We start from the raw sequence: 21,350 nt of genomic DNA, 5'->3' as shown, positions 1-21,350 counted from the left end.
ATTTTTTTATATAAAAAAGTCTTAACTGAAAAACTCCAGGACGAGTAAAAAAAAGAAAATAGGAAAAGCAAGAATTAATTGAATTTGAAAAGGCTTAATATTTGTTTTAGCCCTTATATTATAGTGAAATTCTTACTTTGGTCTTTCTATTTTCTTTAGATCATTTGGCTTCTTATACTTTCAATCTGTTCCTCACATTAGCCCTTTCACTATTTCGATTAAGACAAAACTCCCACTTTGGCCCTTGAACGATAGTGAAATTCTTATTTTGGCCCTATACTATAGCAAAATCCTCATTTTGGCTATCTACATGTTCACATTTGATTAGCTTAAATGGTCACGCAGAAATTTTTTTTAAATAGAAATGATCAAGGGGCTAAAGTGATGGATGGAATGAAAGTTGAGGGGGCAAAGTGACCAAAAAATAGTAAAAGAGTCAAAATGATAATTTTACTATAGTACAGGGGCCAAAACAGATATTAAGTCATTTGAAAATGAACAACCGTAATTGTATATAATAAAATAGAATTTACAAAAATCTAGTAAAATTATATTAGCCAGCTAAAAAAATAATGCACATTGTATTTTGGTTCTCGAGTTTAAGTTTTACCTCCTAATTTTAAAGAAAGTATGAGTTGAATGTTAGACTTTTAGAATAGATGTCCTTCGTCGGATTAGGTCACCTACGAAAGGGACATGAATGTTGCATTATTTGAATCCTTACCCCTTATATGGCATTTAAGGACACATATGCTACTACTTGATCAACTACATGATCCAACAAGGTGCTCTTGTTCTATGAACCTTATATTCGACTTGAATTCTTTGAAGAGTCGAGAGACAAAACTCTAACTAGATTCAATGATAATATAGACCTATTGAGGGGTTAGAACGAATGGCACTCAGAAGACTTCTCCGAAAGAAATTGACTTCCTCTCAATATATGAGGTATTAATTTAAAACATAACATGGCACTTTCACTCAATCTATTATAGTTTAGAAAACTTGAACTATTGCATCTAACACGTGAATAGGATATGAAGGGTCGAGTAAAATTCAATTGTTTAAAAATTTTAAGATATAATAAATTGAGTGAACAGTTATGCCGTTTAAAATACCATGTTATATTTTAATTTAATGTCAAATCGTTAAATAAATTCATCTCATAAAATTTAACATTTTTTTGTCAATTATTATAAAAATTGTCATTTTACTCATTTTTCTAATGTATAAAACTCTTTTACCCTTCGACTAAAAAGGTTGGAAAAGTTTATTAGAAGTTTATTAAACTTAAAGTTAGACATTCCCAATTTATTCGAATTTGGATGCAAATATGTTAAATTTTTCGAAGTTTCTCCTTAAATTTGGAACATCTTTGAAAGTTATATTTCATTAGGGGCAAAATTAAAGCTGGCTAGTAGGGGCCTCGGCCCTAGTTTTAAAATTTTAAATTAGAAAAAATAAAATTGTACTTTAAACCCTTAAAAATATAAGAATTTGATTTATTTTTTAAAATTTATAAAAATATAAACTATTAAAATAATAAAATTACATTTTTTCTATAGTAAAAATTACAATTTTGTAATGACCCGAATTTTACGGTTATCAGAAAAGTGCATTTTTGGATCTCCGTTTCTGAAAAATGAATTTGTAAATATTTATTAAAAATATTTACAAAGTTAATTGAGCGGTTAATTAAAGTTTAATTAAGTGAATTAGCTCAAATTAAGGATAATTGTATAAAAGGATTAAATTGAATATAGTGTGAAAGATTAATTATAGATTAAAGAAAATTGAAGGACTAAATAAGTAAATAAGCCAAAATGAGTGCCAAGTGTGTGGTAAAAATAAAATACATGTGTAACAAATGTTGTATATACATTTGTAATACATGTATGTATTTATTTATTATTTAAGTAAATATTATTTTATTATTATTATATTATTCTTTTATATTAATTAAATAAAGTAAATAAATAAAGACAAATGTGTGGTAATAATTTGATACAAGTGTGTAAAAAATACATACACTTGTAATACTTGTATTTAACTACTAATAGATATTTACTATTTATAAAAGATATTTATTAATTAAGTAACTATATTATAAGATATTTATATAATAAATAAATTTAATTATGACAAGTGTATGGAGATGATGATATACAAATGTAAAATAAATATTTGTTATTTAAAAGATATTTAATATAGATATTTTATTGTTATTATTATATTATATATATAGTAAAGAAAGAAAGAAAAAGAAAGGAAACAAAAATAAAGGAACAGAAACGAAAATGGGGGAAAGAAAGGGAAAAGAAAGAAAAATGGAGAAATAGAGGTTTTGAAGCTTTAAACTTTAATAGCTAATATTGTGCCGGAAAATCTCGGCTAAGCAAAGAAAAAGGCAAAGTCGACAGGGGTTAGTTCGAAAATTACGGTTTGTATTTCTATAATCCGAACTTAGTTATTGATTGTTATATTTTTATCTAAAGTATATGACAAATGTTAAGGTAAGAATTATTGTGTTTTATGATTAAAATGGATTAATTGGTATATGTTAAATTTATTGAATTTATATGGATAAATGTGATTGATGTGGAATTGAATATGAATGTAAGTTATATTAAATATTTATATATATATTGATTTGGGAAATGATGAAATTGAAATGAAAATATATGACTGAGTATGTGGAAATGGAACTGAACTGAATTGTGAAATTATTGATGAATTGAATTACTGTAATACTGTAAAGTTAATCGAAGAAAGGAAACTATGATTGATACTGAATTGAATTGGAAATTGAACTAAATAGTGAATTAAATACCCTATTAACTAGTCGGGCTAGTCGGATATAGTTGGCATGCCATAGGATATGAAAGTGTACAGGATTAGCCGGCTTTACTGATTAGGCACTTTGTGGGTCGTTTACTGTTACTGCTACTGTTACTGTTATCTATTCAGCACTTTATGTGTCGAATATTGTTACTATTACTATTATCAAATTGGCACTTTGTGTGTCGAATACTGTTACTGTTACTGCTACTGTTACTGATTATTGTTTAGGTACTATTGATCGCGTGTGTAACACCTTGAAAATTTCTACAGTAAGATATTATCTTTAATATCGTAAAATAAGGAAATAAAGTGACAAGAAGAGGAAAAATTGAGTTATGCCACTGGGAAGTATATTATGACACATTGATTCAAGAAAGGACTAAATTGTAAAAGTGAGAAAAGTTTTGTGGCCAAGAGTAAATACTCAAAATTTGAGGGATTAAGGTGTAAATATAAAAATTTGAATGACTAATAGTGTAAATATTTTAAGGGTGGAATGATCTAGAAACCAAGGAAAATTGATGAATTAGGACCTAATTGAATAGGTGAAGAATCATGAGGGACTAAATTATAATTTTACCAATTTAAGTGATGACTTAAGAATGAAATTTTAAAAGATCACAAAAGGCAAAATGGTCAATTGGAAGAGAGAGAAATCTAGAGACAATGATGATGTTGGAGAAATTTTAGATAAATTAAATAAATAAATATTAGTTTACTAATACTTTAAATTGATTTTTAAATGATATTTTATTATTTTATTATTATTTTATTTAATATATATATATATATATATATATATAAAATAAAGAGGAGGATGATCACCTTTCTCATGCAACTAACATGAGAATAAGAAGAAGAAAGAAAGTTTTCCTTTTCTTACAATTTGGTCATTCCACCAAAAATTCACCATTTTCACCTAGAAATCAAAAGAATTTCCATAGCCATCAAGAGAGAAAGATGACAAGAAGACTATGGGGAGTTAGAATATCAAGTTAGATTCAAGAAATAGAAGCTGGAGGAGAAAGAAAATCAAGTTAAAAATTGAAATCAATGGAACAAGGTAAGAACATCAAGATTTCAATATATTTTTAAGATTAATATTATTGAAAAAGCATGGAATTGATGTTAATGTAGAGTTTTCTTATATATGGTCTTATGTTCTTGATATGTTAGTGAAGAGAAAATAAGAAAAAGTAATCAGAAATAGTGTTGAGAAAGAAAATAAGGGTGTTATAAACATGGTAAATAAACATCTTGCACTAAAACAGTTTTGGACAGCAGCAGTAGGCTAATTGAAAAATCACCATAAATTGTAAAAATCGAACTAGAGTATGAAAAATATATGGAATTAAATATTATTGAGTCTAGTTTCTTGTGTAGGCAATGGAATTGTGAATCATGAGATATAAAAAATTTTGTGATACAAGGTCAGAATGATTTCGGGTTCCCCTGTTCTGACTTTAGAAAATCATAAAAAATTGGAGAAAAATAATTAGGTTCTTAAATTTATATATTTAAAATCCTTAATTAGTCTATTTTCAATAGAAACAAACTAGAATATCATCCGAATCCTGTATAATGAGATAATTAATTTTTAGCAAAGAAGGATCGAAACTGTCAGACAGCAGAATAAGGGTGAATTTAAAGAATAAACTGTACTTATTGGCTAATTAAAAAATTCTGAAAATTTTATGGTAAGAAGATACGTAAGTCTAGTTTCATGGAAAATTAGCGTATCTTAATTTCGAGTTCTGTAGCTCAAGATATAAATAATTTAGTGACTATGACGCAAATGGATAGTTTTGAATATACATATAAGTAAATAGTGAAATTATTGATAATGTTACTTGTATCATGTTATATAAATTAAGGATGTGAAATGGCTAATTTGTATGTTTTAGGCTCAGGGACTAAATTGAATAAAAGTAAAAATTATGGGTACTTTTGTAAAAATGTTACAAATGACCAATTTGCTTGAAATGGGTTATTTTATTATTTAAAATTACAAAATTGAATGAAATTATTAATTTAGCTCAAGATCGAGGAAAAACATGTTTTAAGGATTAAATTAAAAATTGTTGAAATTATGAAAAATTCTGATATTTTATAGAATTCATGAGTTGTTATCAATTTGTATGAGAATAACATCGGGAAATAAGGAATAAGTTGCAAAAACTTTATTTTATCTTTTTTTAACCTAAGGATGAAATCATAATTAATTAAAAGTTTAGGGGTAAAATGATAATTTTGTTTAGAGCATTAATTGAATGTATTAGAACATGAAATAAATGAAAACGACGATCAAATTTATTTATAAAGATCCGGATGACTCGAATACGAGACTTGAACGTAGAAAAGAAAAGATATCGGATTAATGAAATTATAAACATGAACAAGCAACGAGGTAAATTAGTGTAACTTGAATTGTATTTTTTTAAATACATGAAATATCGATATAATGAATTACCTGATTTATGTTTATAGAGAAATGGCAAGAGAATGATATTTATCATGACATGTAAATATGTGATTATTTTTTATACGTTAAAATAAGGAAATTAAGTAAATTGAGACGAGTAATAAATTCAAGTAAAACGTATCAAGAAAAATAAGTACGTAAAGTGACAATATGTTTGATTTTAATTAGTTTCAAATATGAACGTTAGATGAAATGAAATATCTGATAAATAAAGCGGTAACTTCGGTAATGCTCCGTAATTCTATTCTGGTGACGGATTCGGGTTAGGGACGTTACAGCGTGATTTCGTGATAGGTTTTAAATATTTATAATTACTTGTTCTTGAACTAACTATTATCGCGATGTAGGCAAATGTACCTATCGAACAGTAGTATAGTTTTAGCAAAGACCGGATTGTAATGGCCTAAATTCAAGGTTATCGGAATAGTGGTTTCATAACCACAAATCCGATTTAATGAGAAATTTATTTCAATATTTTTGCATGAAAATTGATATGATAGGAAAACCGTATGAAAATATTGATAGAAAAAATTTACCGATTTAGTATTTAGTTAGAAAAAGAAATTATTGAAGAAATTTGGTAAAATAAGGTATCAGGACCTCTATCTCGTAAAACCGAGTCAAAAATAATTTTATAAATATTTATGAAATGTTAGTAATGTGGTATTAAAATTTCGTTAGGAAATTTTAATGTTTGGATAGTTAATTAAATGAAAAGAACTAAATTGTAAAAGGTGTAAAAGTGGATGGGATGATTAAATAGCTTAAGTGGCTAATGAGAGAGGATTTAAAAGGCAATTAAACCCAAAATTTATTTGGGCTGGACGGCAAGGGCATGAAATCAGCAGGAAAATTGATAAATTAAGGGTAAAATTGGAATATTGCAAAATTAACTAAATAAAGCTAGGACTAAATAGGAAATATCTAGATTTCTCTTTCTCTTCAATTCCAGCAGCTAAAAACGCCATAGGAGGGTTCTCTAAGCTGGTATTCCATAATTTTTGCACCAAGTGAGTTAATCCTTGCCTTTTTCTTGTAATTTTTTTTGTGTTTCTAAGACTTTTACAATTAGGTCCTACTATTAAATGCATTAGTTTTTGATTTCATGGATGAAATTGAAAGTCACCATGGTTGAGTGCTATAATTTTATAATGAAATAGAATGAAATTAAAGTTTTAATTTGTTTATGAGATGATTTTATTAGGTAATTTAAATAGAAATTGATTTTTAGGACCTAATTGTGAAAATGTTTGGAATTAAAGTCTATTGCTGAAATTTTGATTCCTAAAGGTTGTAAACTAGTTTAAGGTGATAGAATAAAGTGTTAATTGAGAAAAATCAGCTCAATTGAGAGGCTAATTGAGTAGGGACGAAATTGTTATTTATTAAAAGCTTACGGGAAAAATGGTAATAAACAGCTTGCACTAAAACAATATTGGACAGCAGCAGTTGAGTAACTTTGAAAAACCACCATAAATTGTAGAAATCGAATTAGAAGATAAACAAAATATGAAATTAAAGCTTATTGAGTCTAGTTTCTCATAAAATAAACGGTGTAAGCAATGAATTTGTAAATTTTTAGATATAATAAATTTTGTGAGACAAGGTCAGAATGAATTCGAGTTCCCCTATTCTGAATTTGAAAAATCATAAAAAAATTGAATAAAAATAATTATGGGCTTAAATTTATATGTATAGAATCCTGAATGAGTCTATTTTCAAGAGAAATAAATGGGAACATTCTGAATCCTGTATGAAGAGATAATTAATTTTAAGTGAAGAAGGGTCAGAACTGTCAGACAGTAGAAAAAGGATGACTTTAAAGAATAAACTGTACTTATTTGCTAAACAAAAAATTCTGAAAGTTTTATTGTAAGAAGATATATGAGTCTAGTTTCAGGAAAAATTAACGGATCTTAATTTGGAGTTATGTAGCTCGAGTTATAAATAATTTAGTGACTATGACTCGAATAGACAGCTTTGAATAAACTATAAATAATAATAATGAAATTATAGAAATTGTTGCATATGAACATGAAATGTATTAAATTGATAATTAAATTTATTTATTTAGATCCAGAAGATTCAAATACGAAGCTAGATCGAGGAAAGGAAAAAGTTTAGGATTAGTAGATTTTTGTACACAAACAAGTATCAAGGTAAGTTCATGTAACTTGAATTATATTCTTAAATACTTGAAATGTATGTTATTGATGTGAAAATAATTTGAATGTTCATTGTATGAAAATTAATGAAATATTGATATATTTGATAAAAGAGGAAGAAATCCCGATTGAATGAAAGGAAATTTCGATGGATCTCTGAAAATGAATTGACGGTAAAAAGGATCTAGCCCGGACGGATGATCCTATCCTGATATAGCCCTCCCGAAGAATATGTGTAAAATAGATTTAGCCCGGACGGGTATCCGAATCAGGGTCTGAATTTAGCCTGGACTGGTAATTCAGATCCAAGCTCATTAGAGTAATTGTCGTTGCAGGGGATTTAGCCTAAACTGGTAATTCTGACAATACTCTATGAGTTTATATTACAGGGGATTTAGCCTGGACTGGTAATCCCGCTGTAAGGAAGAGGTTCGCGGGAGTGTGCTCTCTGAAATGGAAATGTGCGCATATAAATATGAATTGACGGACCCGGAAATATACACTAAAAGTGTACCTCTGAAAATCCATCGAAAATTCCAAGAAATTCAACGGGATAAAATAGAAAAATAATAATGGAATGAAAATCATGGTATTGATGAGTTCGTCAATCATGGTATTTATTATTGGTACATGAAAATTATTGTACTAACTTGAATGTTGAGTTTGTGCATATTAGGGTAATAATGCATTGAATGGATATATGAATGTTTATTGTATTATATTGAAAATATTAGGTAAGTATAATTCTTGTTACATGAGCTTACTAAGCACAAAGTGCTTACCCTGTTTCATTTTCCCCTGTTTTGTAGTGTTAAGAGCTCGGAGGTCGGATTTGGTCGGAGACACATCACACTATCAACGTCAGGATTTCAGTATATAAATAAAAACTTTATTTTGGAAATCAATGGCATGTATAAGCTAATAAAGTAAATGTTAATGTGAAATGAATGTAAAGTTAGCCATTAGTATGGTTACCAAACCTGGTTTTTGGTATGTGATGATGTTATCTTATAAATACGCGTGAATCTATATGCGTTAATCTATCTTCAAAATATGTTGAATTGGATTGGTTGATGTGGATTGTTTTTGGTTTAAAATTGCAGGAAATGTTAGATATCTATAAAGGGATTATATTGAGTTAAAAAAAAAATTTAATTCGTAAACTCCGGTAATATTTCGTACCCTATTCCGGCAATGAATACGGGTAGGGGGTATTACACGGATTGTCGAACCCAAAGGAACTAAAAGTACTAGTAATGACTGTCCTTTTATTATCTAGCCTAATAATAAAAAGGTTTTGTTTTAATTAACTAATTATCTAAACTAAGAACTCACAAAGAAAAGAATTGGGGAATTGCTTTTGGGGAAAATCGATTGACTTAAGACAATACCTAAGGAAAAATCCACCTAGACTTTACTTGTTATTCTGGCTCCGAATCGGACGATTTATTCATTCAACTTGTTCCGTAGAGATCCCTAAGTTATGTTATTATCCCTATTCAAGATTAATAACGTCTAATCCCTAGATTGAATAATTGAGACTTTTCTCTAATTAACACTCTAGGGTTGCATTAACTCGATCTATGGATCCCCCTATTAGATTTCACCCTAATCCGGCAAAATCTTGTCACCCTATGTCTAGGCGCGCAATCAACTCTGCTTAATTATGACAAATGTACTCTTAAACATGGTCTATTCCTCCTCTGAGTAAGAGCTTATCTTGAATCATTATTCTGGGATATCAAAACAAGAATTAAGAACACATAATTAAGAACAAGTTAAATATTTATCATACGATTCAGAAAATAATAACAAGATTCGTCTTAGGTTTCATTCCCCTTAGGTATTTAGGGGATTTAGTTCATAACTAAATAAGAAAACATCTCAGAAGAATAAAGAATACAAAACATAAAGAAAACCCAAAACTCCTGAAGGGAAATTGAGGAGAGATCATCAGTTTTGATGATGAATCCAGCTTCTGAGATGGGTCAATCGGCTTCCTTGGAGTAATTTCTTACTCCATATTCTCCGTGTTCTTTTTCTTCCTCCTCTAGGGTGTATTTATAGGCTTTGAAATGCCTAAAAGCCCTCAAAATTAGCTTTTTCCGAATTGGACTCAACTTGGGCTCGGCCGGGACACGCTCGTGGCACACGCCTGTGCTCGATTACTTCAGGTTGTGTTCGAGCCTGCCAAATTGACACGGCCATGTGGTATGCCCGTGTGAGGAAGTCCAGGCCATGTTAATTTTGTACTTTGGCTCATTTTCTCCGTTTTTGGCTCGTTTCTCGTTCTTTTCGCTCTCCTATGCTCTCCTAAGTATAAAACATGAAATTAAAGCATTAGGAGCATCGAATTCACCAATTCTAATGGGAAATCATCTATAAAATGCATTAAACGTGGGGTGAAAATATGTATAATTTACGGTTTATCAACTATGTACTGTTAAGGCACAATGTGCCGTACTGGTGTGTTTGCTTGGATCTTTGTATCCGCCAAAGTCCGAATTATGGTAATAGGGGTAAATAAAGGTACTGAATAAATGATTATTACTGAATAATTGACTGTTACTGAATAAACGACTGTTACTGAATAAATGATTATTACTGAATAACTGATTAATATTGATGACTGACTAATACTGAACAATAAAGATCAATTGATTGTTACTAAAGAATATTAACTGTTATTGAAATGGAATGGTACAGAATATTGAATGAAAGATGAATAATAATATTATTCAAATGAACTGTAAATATATGTTGGAAACTGATTATCAAAGAATAATTGATTATTACTGAATGATAATGATAAACTAATTGATATTGAAAATTATTGACTAATATAGAAGTTGGATTAAAATAGATTATTGAATGAAAAGTAAATAGTTGATTATTACTTAATGATATTGAACAATTATACAATTGTATTTATTATATGATTTTAAGAGTCTATAATATTTTTATTATTAAGTATTCGAATTATAGAAATATCACTGAGTTCATACTTAGCGTACGATTTGTTTCCGTGCGCAAGATAGGTTAAAGTCAGACCGTTGAATCACCATCCCAAGCAGGTCCCGAACTCAACGTGATGAGGTATATAAATTATTGGTAATGGCATGTACCTAAAATGTCTGTGTGTGTCATTTTGGATTGTCAATGTAAGAATGAAATAAGTAAATTTAGATTTAGTAATAGTATATGGTAGGCATTGGCTTATTTGGTAAGAATTTGAACTATTTGATAATGTAAGTGAAATACTTAAAAGATTGATCATATAGGCACATAAAATATCTAATTTGACATGTTTTGAGTAGGTTTGAATGTGATTTAAAGTAATTGAATTGTATTGTCTGGTAATGCCCCGTAATCCTGTTCTAGGGACAGATAAGGGTTAGAGGGTGTTACAAATTTAATTTTAACCCTCCTAAAAAGATTTTCTGGTATCACCCCTAATCTTTATATAAATGTGTAGAATACAAGTATGGAACACATACGAAAAGTTTTAGCAACATAAAACATAACAATTGGACCACAAAAAAAGGGAAAATCGTTTATTGGGAGCCAAAGAAAATGGCACAAAACAATGAAAAACATCCACAATTACAAATTAAAAACATTACTAATTATTAACACTTGTAAATTTTCATCATCATCTAATTCAATCCAGTTTCTATCAAAAACCAGAATTTGATCTCACACCGTACTCTGCTACGAGCTGTGCAAATGATGAAGACTTGTTTTCCAGCAAACTTGATGGACTATCGTATTCTTCTATAACTCCTGCAAAAACAAATGTTTTTTTTTCTATTCAAATGAAATGAACTTCAAAGAATCCATCTTAATGAGCAGAGCATACTGTACTACTAACCATGACTTAGAAGCAGAACCATGTCGCTATCCAGAACCGAAGTTATTCGGTGAGCGATTGTTATAACCGTACAATTGGAGAAGTGCTCCCTTAACGTCGTCTGTATTAGGTTGTCGGTGGCTGTATCCACCGATGCAGTCGCTTCGTCGAGCACTAAGATCTTACTTTTCTTCAATAGAACACGCCCAAGGCAGACCAACTGCCTTTGCCCCATGCTCCAATTCTCTCCATTCTCACTAACTGCACAACAATATTCATACTAAATATAATTTATGCAAAAGAAGACAAACTCATGTGTGTTATAAGAGAGAAGGATCGAACCTGAAGAATCGAGCCGGCCGGCCTTGTTTCGAACTCCATCCCCAAGTTGGCATTTATCCAATGCCTTTAAAACACAAGATTGATTGATGTTAGACTTCAATTGCCGATCATAACAGACAGTGTTTTAACTAAAATGAACCTACCTCCCAAATCTGTTCATCTGTGTATTCTTCAAGAGGGTCCAAGTTGCTTCGTATAGTCCCTTCAAACATGGTAGGCTCTTGAGGGATGATGCTGAGTCGTGAACGCAAATCATGCAACCCAATCGATGAGATGTTTACTCCATCGATTATGATCTGCCCTGCTGCAGGTTCAACGATCCGGAAAAGTGTTTGTATGAGAGTAGATTTACCACTGCCTGTTCTCCCTACGATACCGGTTTTCAACCCTCCAGGAAATGTGCAGGTCAGACCTCGCAACACGAGGGGCATGTGTGGGGCATATCGTACCTACATCGAGACCATCATTGTTTATTTAATACGGCCAATCCATTCGAAACAGAATCATAGAACACCACAACACTGCCCTTACCTGCAGATCACGAATATGAACTTCTCCGTGGTACGGCCAAGAATGGTCTGGGCGATTCGTTTCTACCACAAGGGCAGGCTCACTAGGAATACTACAGTACTGAAGTATTCTCTCAACAGATATAATTTTATTCTCCATACTGCAAATATTCCATACCACCCAAGCCAGCAACATATTTAGATTGAGTCCATACGTCACAGCTAAACCGGCAATAGCTAAACAAAAGAAAAATGCATAAAGTCATTCTCCTAGAACATTTGCTATCTAGTAGTCAATAAAGCTGCCAATATGAATCTGCATTTACTTACCAGGATCGATAATTCCCTCAGGTATAGAGATTAAAAAGAATAAAGAGAAGGCAAACATAACAGAAGACAGTAAGTCCAGGCGGAAGCACAGCCATTCCATTGCACCGCAAACATGGAATTTTGGACGAGAATACGAGTCAGTCAGCACCATATTGGTGTCTTGGAACCTTTTCTCTTGATCAAAGCTCCTTATAGTTGTTGCTCCTAAAATTGTTTCAGCAAAATTCTGGATTACTGGAGCTTTGCATACTCCAACCAGCCGCGAAAGTTCTCGTGCAGAAGATATGTAATATTGCTGCGAGATTACAAGTTTATGAGCACTCCTTTGTTCAGGAATAAGGCAATGATTAAATGAGTTTTACAAAATAGAAAATTCGAGATTTTAGATATGTTGCTGCATTGTAAGAAGTTCATGATTTCATGCATTGCATAGCCACAATTCGGCAGGAGTTACCTGATACCAAATGCAGGTAGCAATCACTGGAATAAAAATGATAAAGATCTGCCAAGCAACTTGAGACATGACTGCAATGATTCCAAGTAGCTGGATAACTGCGAAAGCAAATGCGGCAACTTGATACGCGATGTTCATATCTACTGCACTTTGATCTGTAGAAGCCTATAAGAGGCAGCAAAAAAGTTTACAATACTTCAAAAACAAGGGGAAAAATGCCAACAAACATGAAGAGAAATCACATCTTTCGTATCCATACAGGAAAAACATTAGATGCTTACTCTGTTGAGGATTCTTCCACTCGGTGTAGAATCGAAGAAAGACATAGGAGCACGGAAAATGCAAAGATGCATCTTTTTAAAGAGAAGAGTGGCTGTTTTATATCCAGCTGTACCAAGAAGCATGGTTCTGGCAAAGACACAAATGGCACTTGCAATGGCCAAAGCCAAATAGACCAAGATTAGTGTAAAGCTCCCAACAGGAGGCTTTATGTCTGCCGACACCGGTGATCCCCAAGCCATCCAATAGTTGCTGCCTATTTGAAAAATCTGAAAGAGAATCTGAGCAAGCAATATTAAAGGCACAAGAGCTCCTCCATATGCTGTTGTGATGTACTTCCAGTAGACCGAAAACCCGACTTGTCCTTTCTCTCGTTCTTCTTCTTGAACAAGCTGTCCTTTTGGTCCGACATCATCTACTTTACAGCTCTGGTTACCTTGGTTTTCTTGTTTCTGCACTTTCCCATTAGTAGTACCTATATCACTTTCTCCTTTGCTGGTAGTTTGTTCAGAAACCGAACTTGCTTCAACAGTATCAAGGGCCGACAAAGCTTTCTTATGTGCACCCACAAGTTCCATAAAATCAGTACCTGAATTGAGAATATCATTATACTTTCCAGCTTGAACAATCCTCCCATCTTTCATCACCTAACAAATATGTAAATACAAGTTGAATCCAGTTAGTAAATTATTTCGTGAATCTAAGACACATGATGAAAATCACTGAAAATAATGTAAATAATAGCTTACCAAAATTAAATCAGCAGCTGGTAAAAACTCAACTTGATGAGTGACATAAATCACTGTTTTTGATCTCAAATTGTTTAGTAAAACCTCCTGCCATTCAAAAGAGTAAACAAGATACTCAGAGCTCATACATAACTATTTCAACTAAATTAACTATAGGGACTCTTAAAATACATGCCATATGATCATTAAGAAGACATTACCTTAAATAAATGAGATCCGGTATGAGCATCCACTGCACTGAAAGGATCATCAAACAGATAGACATCAGCATCTTGGTATAGAGCACGAGCAATCTGTATTCTTTGCTTTTGTCCACCACTCAGATTGATTCCCCTCTCGCCTATAACCGTCTGATCACCGAAAGAGAGAATTTCAAGATCCTTCTTGAGGGTACAAGCTTCAAGCACTTTGTCATACTTTTCTCTGTCCATTTCCTTACCGAACAATATGTTGTCTACAATCTTGCCACTTTGTATCCAAGGTGACTGGGCAACATAGGCTGTTGTACCACACAACTTAAGCGTTCCTGATATCTTTGGTAACTCTCCCAAAAGACAGGAAAGTAAACTTGACTTGCCAGAGCCAACCGTACCACAAACAGCAACACTCATGCCATGGGAAACTTTCAAGTTTATATCATTTAGTGTTGCAGTAGGGGATGACGTATCCCAAGAGAAGTTCCCATCAGCAATCTCGATCGCTGTATTGGAACTACCACTGGGCAGCTTCTCTATAGCATCAGGCTGCAAGTCATCGAGCCGGAGGAAGGCAGCAATTCGATCAAGTGACACCTTTGTTTGAGCTATCATTGAGATTGTGTCAGGAAGGCTGTAGATTGGCTCCTGAAGAATCCTGAATGTTGCGAGTGCAGATAGGATCTTCCCTGACTCAAGTGGAACTCCTAAGAACATACAAGCACCAAAAGTGGCTGCAGACACAAAGGTTGGTGCAACCCAGAAAACGAAAGCAGTCATGGCATTTGTATAAACGAATCGTTTTAACCATCCTTCCTCGACGCTCCTGAGCCCAACAATCTTGGAGAGGAACTTCATTTCCCACCCCTGCAGTTTAAGAATCCTCATATTCCTCAAAATTTCAGATGTTGCCTTCATCCTTGTATCTTTTGATTCCATTAACTTATCCTGAAACTTCTCCAGCATTTTCCCCAAAGGAATATTCGCCAACATAACAAGTATAGTAGCAACGAAAGCAGCAATGGATGCAAGCCCCAGGGTCTTATACAAGATCAACAAGGCCAAAGCAACCTGCAAAACTACAATCCATGGATCATGCATGTACCAACTAAAGTCACCCACCCTTTCTGCATCAACAGTCATGAAATTGATGATCTCCCCACTGGTATGGCTCTGCTTCGACTGGCACGAAAGGGTTAACCCCTTGTTATATATCATTGCTACCAATACAGCCCTCTGCCTAAGTCCAACTTGTTGCAACTTAAAGAACCAGCGCCTCTGAGACAAGCACTCCACTAGCTTGGCAACAAAGAAAGCAGCAACTAGAAGATAGCCCTCAGCCTTAAATTCCCTTTGCCCATTCAGATACTGAACGAAAGTGTCAATGAGGTATGGGCCAACATATGAAGCCACCGTGTACGTAAATGCAAACAAAGCTGTCCAAAGAATATCTTTCCAAGCTGAAAAGAAAAGTGCCTTCACCAGCTTAAGTGAGGTAACACCATTCCCCTCACTATCAGCTGATTCAAGCCTGTTTTTAAAATTTGGAAAAGCCCCAATAACACTATCATGGCTATCTAGCTGGGGAACATCCTCAAGGTCTAATGGTTTCTTATTGCCAGCAGCAATGAGAGGCCCCATCCAAGAAAATGTAAGAACGCTGAAAATACCAGCATTTGAATATGGGGTTACAGTATCACCCCCTTTTTCCTTACTCAACTCTACACCATTACTAACACTAGAATCTCCACTTAAAAGGGGTTCCACAAGGAGGGTATCTTCACCCTCATTTCTTACAAAGAATCCAACAATGCATAGAATCAAACCAGTAACAACAGACAAGACATCAGATACTAAATACTGGCTTGGGAAAGAAACATGTTTTTTGAAGAGAACAACGTCTATAACAAGACAATAACATGAAATTGAAGAGTAAAAACCCCACCAAATTCTCAACACAACAGGGAATCTCTTTTGTTCACCAGGATTGGAGAATTGACAATGCAAGTAAACACATGCTGCACCCCAAGCGAGTGTTTTCAACGTATAATCAAAAAGACTCACCAACTTATCCTCAGACCAACCATTTGTATTCCAATAAAAATAACTTAACAAACACAAGACAACATTAGAAACTGAAACAACAAAACAACAAGCTAATGTTTGCTTATACCATAAAATCTGCCGTTCCTTTGAACCTTCCCTACTAACGTTTTTAATCCTGCTCACCATCCACAAGATAAACAATAAAAGCAACAAAACTAAGTGTAATGAAGCAGAAAACCCATGAAGAAAAATGGGTTTTAGAAGAAAATCAAAACTATTAACTGAACTCATTAGTAAAGATGATTGTGAAGCAAAAAGTTCCATCTTTTGTGGTGCTTTGGCTGAAGAAAAAACTTGGGTTTTGTGTGTTTGGATAAAAGTTTTGATTGGTTTCAAGTGTTTGAAGGCTTTTGGCTTTGTGTTTATATATAAATAAGACTAAAAAAGAAAGACCAAGAAAAATACTTGGAGAAGAGAAATGCGTGGAGAGCAAGATTGGAAGCGGAGAGAGCAGAAGGGAAACGCACTGAACCTCAGAAAAAGACGCAGAGAAGGAAATTGGAGGGGCCTTCGGGGAAAGACGTGATTTTTGACTCTGAAAAGTCTTTTTTACTTTAGTGTCAGTTTTCCACAAATAACAAAATACTAATTAGCAGGAACTAGGGACAGAACGAAGGACTTAATTTCAACTAATATTCCTAAATTATTGCTAAAATTTTAAATTGATCCCCATACCTCAAATAGTTACTGGGTTCTCAGATTATCACAATAACACTATGTTTGGTTGGGTGTATTGGCTATGCCAATACACCCCTAATCGGTGGGGCCCACTTAAGACGCCTCTATGCCGTTGTTTGGTTCATGGTTTTTCTATTACGCCTGTAATACAATACTAACCTAATCGGTGAAATCCACCGATTTCTAATACACCCCATTTGCTCAGATTAGGCGCCGCATAGGTTTACCATCCCTGTTATACCCTCCCATCTGCTTCCCTGTTTCTCTTCTGTTCCTTCTAGCCTCTGCCGATTTCCTTGTTGGTAAGTTAATACCTCCAGATTTGTTTCACTCTGCTGATTCTGCATGTAATCGGTTTCCCCTTTTCTGATTACAGCTTCTTCTTCATCGCACTGTGCCCGAATTTGGTCATTTACAGGTTAGTGTTTTGGGTTTTTAAGCTTTCCATTCCTCCTAATTTATTCCTCTTCTTGGTTGCCTTGCCTGCGCCTAGTTATCGCCATTTCTGCTTCTTTCCAGGCTCCACTCAAGGCTTCAATTTATTTCAAAGGAAATCCATATTCATTACAGGTCAACTAAACCTTCAATTTACAAGCCATATGTAATCATGTTTCCTTTTTTTTTTAATTTTGGGTCTCTGCAAGATTTGTTCTTTTTGGGGTTTTGAATTCTTTTTATTATTATGTTTAGTTAATCCTTGAATTTATGTTGTTTAGAGATGGTGAATTTAACAGAAGTAATATAGTTGATGTCAGTATTCATGTCTGTGGAAGAAATGATTAGAAGAGTTAATTATAACAAGAGAAATGGAAATAAGGTACAATTCACTGCGTTAAAAACAGTACCTTTTCGTTGAACAAAACTCCACTAGTAGGGTTATCTTTGTCTTCAAGTCTGGACTGTTTTCTATCTCAAGAATCTTTAAGGCTGGGAAGTCAACAGTATAATCTTCATGGAAAAATCCAATGAGTTTCTGAAGATCTTTCAATTTGAGGGAGTTCAATCGAGGGAAGCAAATTAATCCTCTGTTTTAGAATGCTTCTTCGATCTGCTCCTCCAGCCCGTTGCAAAAGTCATTTCAAACAACTGGAATTCCTCATATGCATCAGCAGCCACCAATGCAACCACAGGCACGACTTTCATCAGCACCGAATTTCTATCATCAGCATGCCCCACAAATGGGTCCTAGTGTTGGTTTCCAACACCCTGGTGCTCAGCATCTTTCACAGCCGATGTTCCATGCAAGTAAAAAGTTACAATTTGGAAGTCAGTCTTGGGTGTCTCCTTCATAACATATTCTGCAATAATTTCTCTTATTTTTTGAATTACTCAGTCAGGTAATAGACCTCCTAGCCTTGGACATTCGTTTCCACAAGGGCAGCCACCGCGTGCAAATCAGCTGCCAGCTCAATTAACGTATCAAAATCAGGTATGTGCAAATTTTAGTTGTTTGATGTGTATTGGTTTTATCACTTAGTGGACCATTCTAATTGGGTTGATTATTAAAAAAAATGAGCTCATGTTTTTTATCACGCTACTGGTCTAAGTGGCAGGCTGTAAACATTCCATAGTTTACCTTGTGTGTGTACTAGATTATTTTTTGTCTCTCTGAAAAAGTCTGACAAATGTCTGCCTTGTTATTCACACCACTACTAACAGATTGTTGAACTGATTGGCTTCGGGCTTCATTAAAATTGTGAAAATCTGTTTTTGAGTCCCTTTTCCTTGATAATTCTTGTACATGTAGATGAAAACACAATTGCAAGTTAGAAGTGCACACAATTGTGATTGCAATAGCAGTTAGGTGGAATTTATGTACTTCAAGGTGGAGAAATGTCTGATTACATGTGGTATCTCTTCCACTGCACGCATGTCAATAAGGGGAAATATATTTGTAGCTACCATTGAGCAGTGTTTGCTGTCTTTGAATAATTAAATTCGTTCAGCTAGCTATGTAAGTTAGAGTTCTGGCTCAGGCTAGAGTAATTATAATCCATTGAATGAGGTGAAGAAAGGTTATGAGTTTGTAACTGGTCTTGATTTAATAAAAGGTAAAGCTTTAATAACTGAATTAAATTATCCTTAACATGCAAGATGGGATCATTGTTTTCAAGTTTGCTCTTTAGTTGCTTTTACATTTGTGTGCAAGTAGTTAAATTTTTTTTTTTTTAGTTATTGTTTTTGTTACATTATCCCACCAAATGCAAAAAGAAATAAGAAAAGTGTTTTGGATACCAATTAAAAAAGGTACTTCTGAAAGAATAAAGGTTTATAATAACATTATAAGGAAGCATGATTTTAGTTTTGCATGGGGCTAAAAGATATGGATTAATGTTAAATTTAAAGTTACTTATATTTAATCAAATATGGTTTGTTTTTTACTATAAGTCATTTTTAATCAAATATGGTTTATTTTTTACTATTCAACTTTATTTATGTAGTAGTTTTTGAGTAATCAAAGAGCAAATAATGAGATCTTAATGAGGAAAGTTACATATTAACTGGAGTTTTAATCTCCTGCACTTGATTTTCAATTTTTAGTTGAAACTAAAGTTCCATCTCTAATGTAATAGTATCCTGTGGGAAATGTCTATGGCTTAATAGACTCTGCCAATTGACAACATCTTTTGTATGTGTTATGGTTATTCTTTCAGGCAGGAGCCTTGCATTTAGGATCCGAGTTTGGCAACCAAGTAGGGGGTTCGATGCAGGCAGATAGAGGATCTTCGTGGACACATAGTCAACCAGATAATTCAGCACTAACTCAGTTGCAAGGACCCTCACCATTGGTTTCCAGTCAGATGGTTCCAGGAAATCAGCCCCCTCGTCCAGCATCGGTGATTATCCAAACTTTGAGTTTCATACAAGCAAATAGAATTAGTCAGTAGTTTGAGTGGTTCCATTAACAGTTTCCATTGGCTCTTTATAGTTGACTCCTGAGATGGAGAAGGCGTTACTTCAGCAGGTGATGAGCCTCACTCCGGAACAGATTAATCTCTTGCCTACAGAGCAAAGGAATCAAGTGCTTCAGCTCCAGCAAATTCTGCGCCAATGACAAGACTCTACTTCAGCTATGTTTGCATGCCATATACTGATAAAAAAGGACAAATCTCAGCTGACTAAAATTGATTGATTTGCTGCTTTAATACAGCTGCCAATTCAGCATTCATCTCCTTTGAGCCTGCCTTGTTTATATATTTGTAGGTTGATAGCTTCTGAAAGTTGAATTCTAGGGGCAGATTTGTAGGTTTATGTACTAACAACGAAAGGAGCTTGAGTGCATTGTGGGGGAAGCTTGCTGCCGAGATACTGATGCAAAACTGGGATATTGCTCTTGAAGAACTTAATCGTTTGAAAGAAATAATCGATTCCAAGGTTTTGGTTATATCCCCATTGATTATTCGGTTTTTATTTTGACAATTTGCTTTCCGATTATTCGTTGACTCATTTATTGGTCTTTTTGCTGCAGAGCTTCTCATCACCTTTGAACCAAGTTCAGAGTAGAATATGGCTTATGCATTGGAGCCTCTTCATCTTTTTCAACCATGACAATGGAAGAACACAGATCATTGACCTATTTAATCAAGACAAGTATGTCACTTTAACAACTAAACTTAAGGTTTCCATGTTTTGTTACTGATGTTGTTAGTTGCATCATTTGTGTGGTAGTCACATCTGTGCTTATTTGTTCTTTGTGCATTTTCCTGTCTTTTTATGCCATGACTTACTTCTGTTTCAAGATCCTGCTATGTTCACATGCTTCGGTTTTGATTGTGTTGGAATGGAACATATTTAGAAACTTTGTGGATTTCTTTTATCATTTGCATGGTTTTTTTAATATGAAAAGTTAATGCACTGCCTGCCATGTAATTTGCAAAATGTTTGTTCAAAGATTTGAGGCTAAAGTAGGTGATATCTTCGCATTGACAAAGAAAGTATGTGTCCCATAAAGAACTGCAATCAAACCAAAAACAAAGAAAGTAGTGTTAAACCTCTAATGAACATGTCTAGAAGTGTGTATATGGTATATGCCCCATGTTTTGAAGTCTTTACTCTTTAGCATGTCTAAGAGAATGTGTATAGTATTTGCATGTTGAATTTTATATAAGCAAATTAAGTGATCAGTTTACTAATGTAGGGAAGAAGTAGATGAGTTGTGCCGAACATTGGAAGAGAAAGAGGACAGTTCATGTACTGCCTCAGATCAGTTTTCTTGTATCACAATATAATGAACTTTGCTAAACAAGTTATGCGTGCAATTTAGTTGGAGAGGTTTTTTGTTAGGTCATGTAAGACTTTTGTTGGTTAAACTATTAGAAATTCAAGAGCAAATTGGGTCCTCTAATATAAAAATGAGCAATTTAGTCCTTA

At 33.5% G+C, this 21,350-nt stretch overlaps 2 protein-coding genes across 2 annotated transcripts; one reads left to right on the top strand and one right to left on the bottom strand.

Moving 5' to 3' along the window:
• Window positions 1–11,015: 11,015 nt before the first annotated feature.
• LOC107886261 (ABC transporter C family member 3) lies at window positions 11,016–16,847 on the bottom strand. Its single transcript, XM_041079970.1, has 10 exons — window positions 14,202–16,847; window positions 14,002–14,088; window positions 13,255–13,899; window positions 12,974–13,138; window positions 12,520–12,814; window positions 12,212–12,426; window positions 11,824–12,129; window positions 11,681–11,744; window positions 11,360–11,599; window positions 11,016–11,271 (listed from the first exon to the last, which is right to left on the bottom strand). Exons 1-10 carry the CDS (start codon window positions 16,563–16,565, stop codon window positions 11,165–11,167), a joined length of 4,488 nt encoding a protein of 1,495 aa, XP_040935904.1. The 5' UTR covers window positions 16,566–16,847; the 3' UTR covers window positions 11,016–11,164.
• Window positions 16,848–17,420: 573 nt separating this feature from the next.
• On the top strand, window positions 17,421–21,350 carry LOC107906303 (cleavage stimulating factor 64). Its single transcript, XM_016833265.2, has 7 exons — window positions 17,421–17,549; window positions 17,696–18,220; window positions 18,313–18,408; window positions 19,634–19,816; window positions 19,909–20,354; window positions 20,449–20,570; window positions 21,118–21,350. Exons 2-5 carry the CDS (start codon window positions 18,080–18,082, stop codon window positions 20,032–20,034), a joined length of 546 nt encoding a protein of 181 aa, XP_016688754.2. The 5' UTR covers window positions 17,421–17,549; window positions 17,696–18,079; the 3' UTR covers window positions 20,035–20,354; window positions 20,449–20,570; window positions 21,118–21,350.

The sequence above is a fragment of the Gossypium hirsutum genome, chromosome A11, assembly GCF_007990345.1.
Source record: "Gossypium hirsutum isolate 1008001.06 chromosome A11, Gossypium_hirsutum_v2.1, whole genome shotgun sequence".
Taxonomy (NCBI): domain Eukaryota; kingdom Viridiplantae; phylum Streptophyta; class Magnoliopsida; order Malvales; family Malvaceae; genus Gossypium; species Gossypium hirsutum.
Note: the sequence above shows the minus strand (reverse complement) of the source record. Positions and strands in the feature narration are given on the sequence as shown.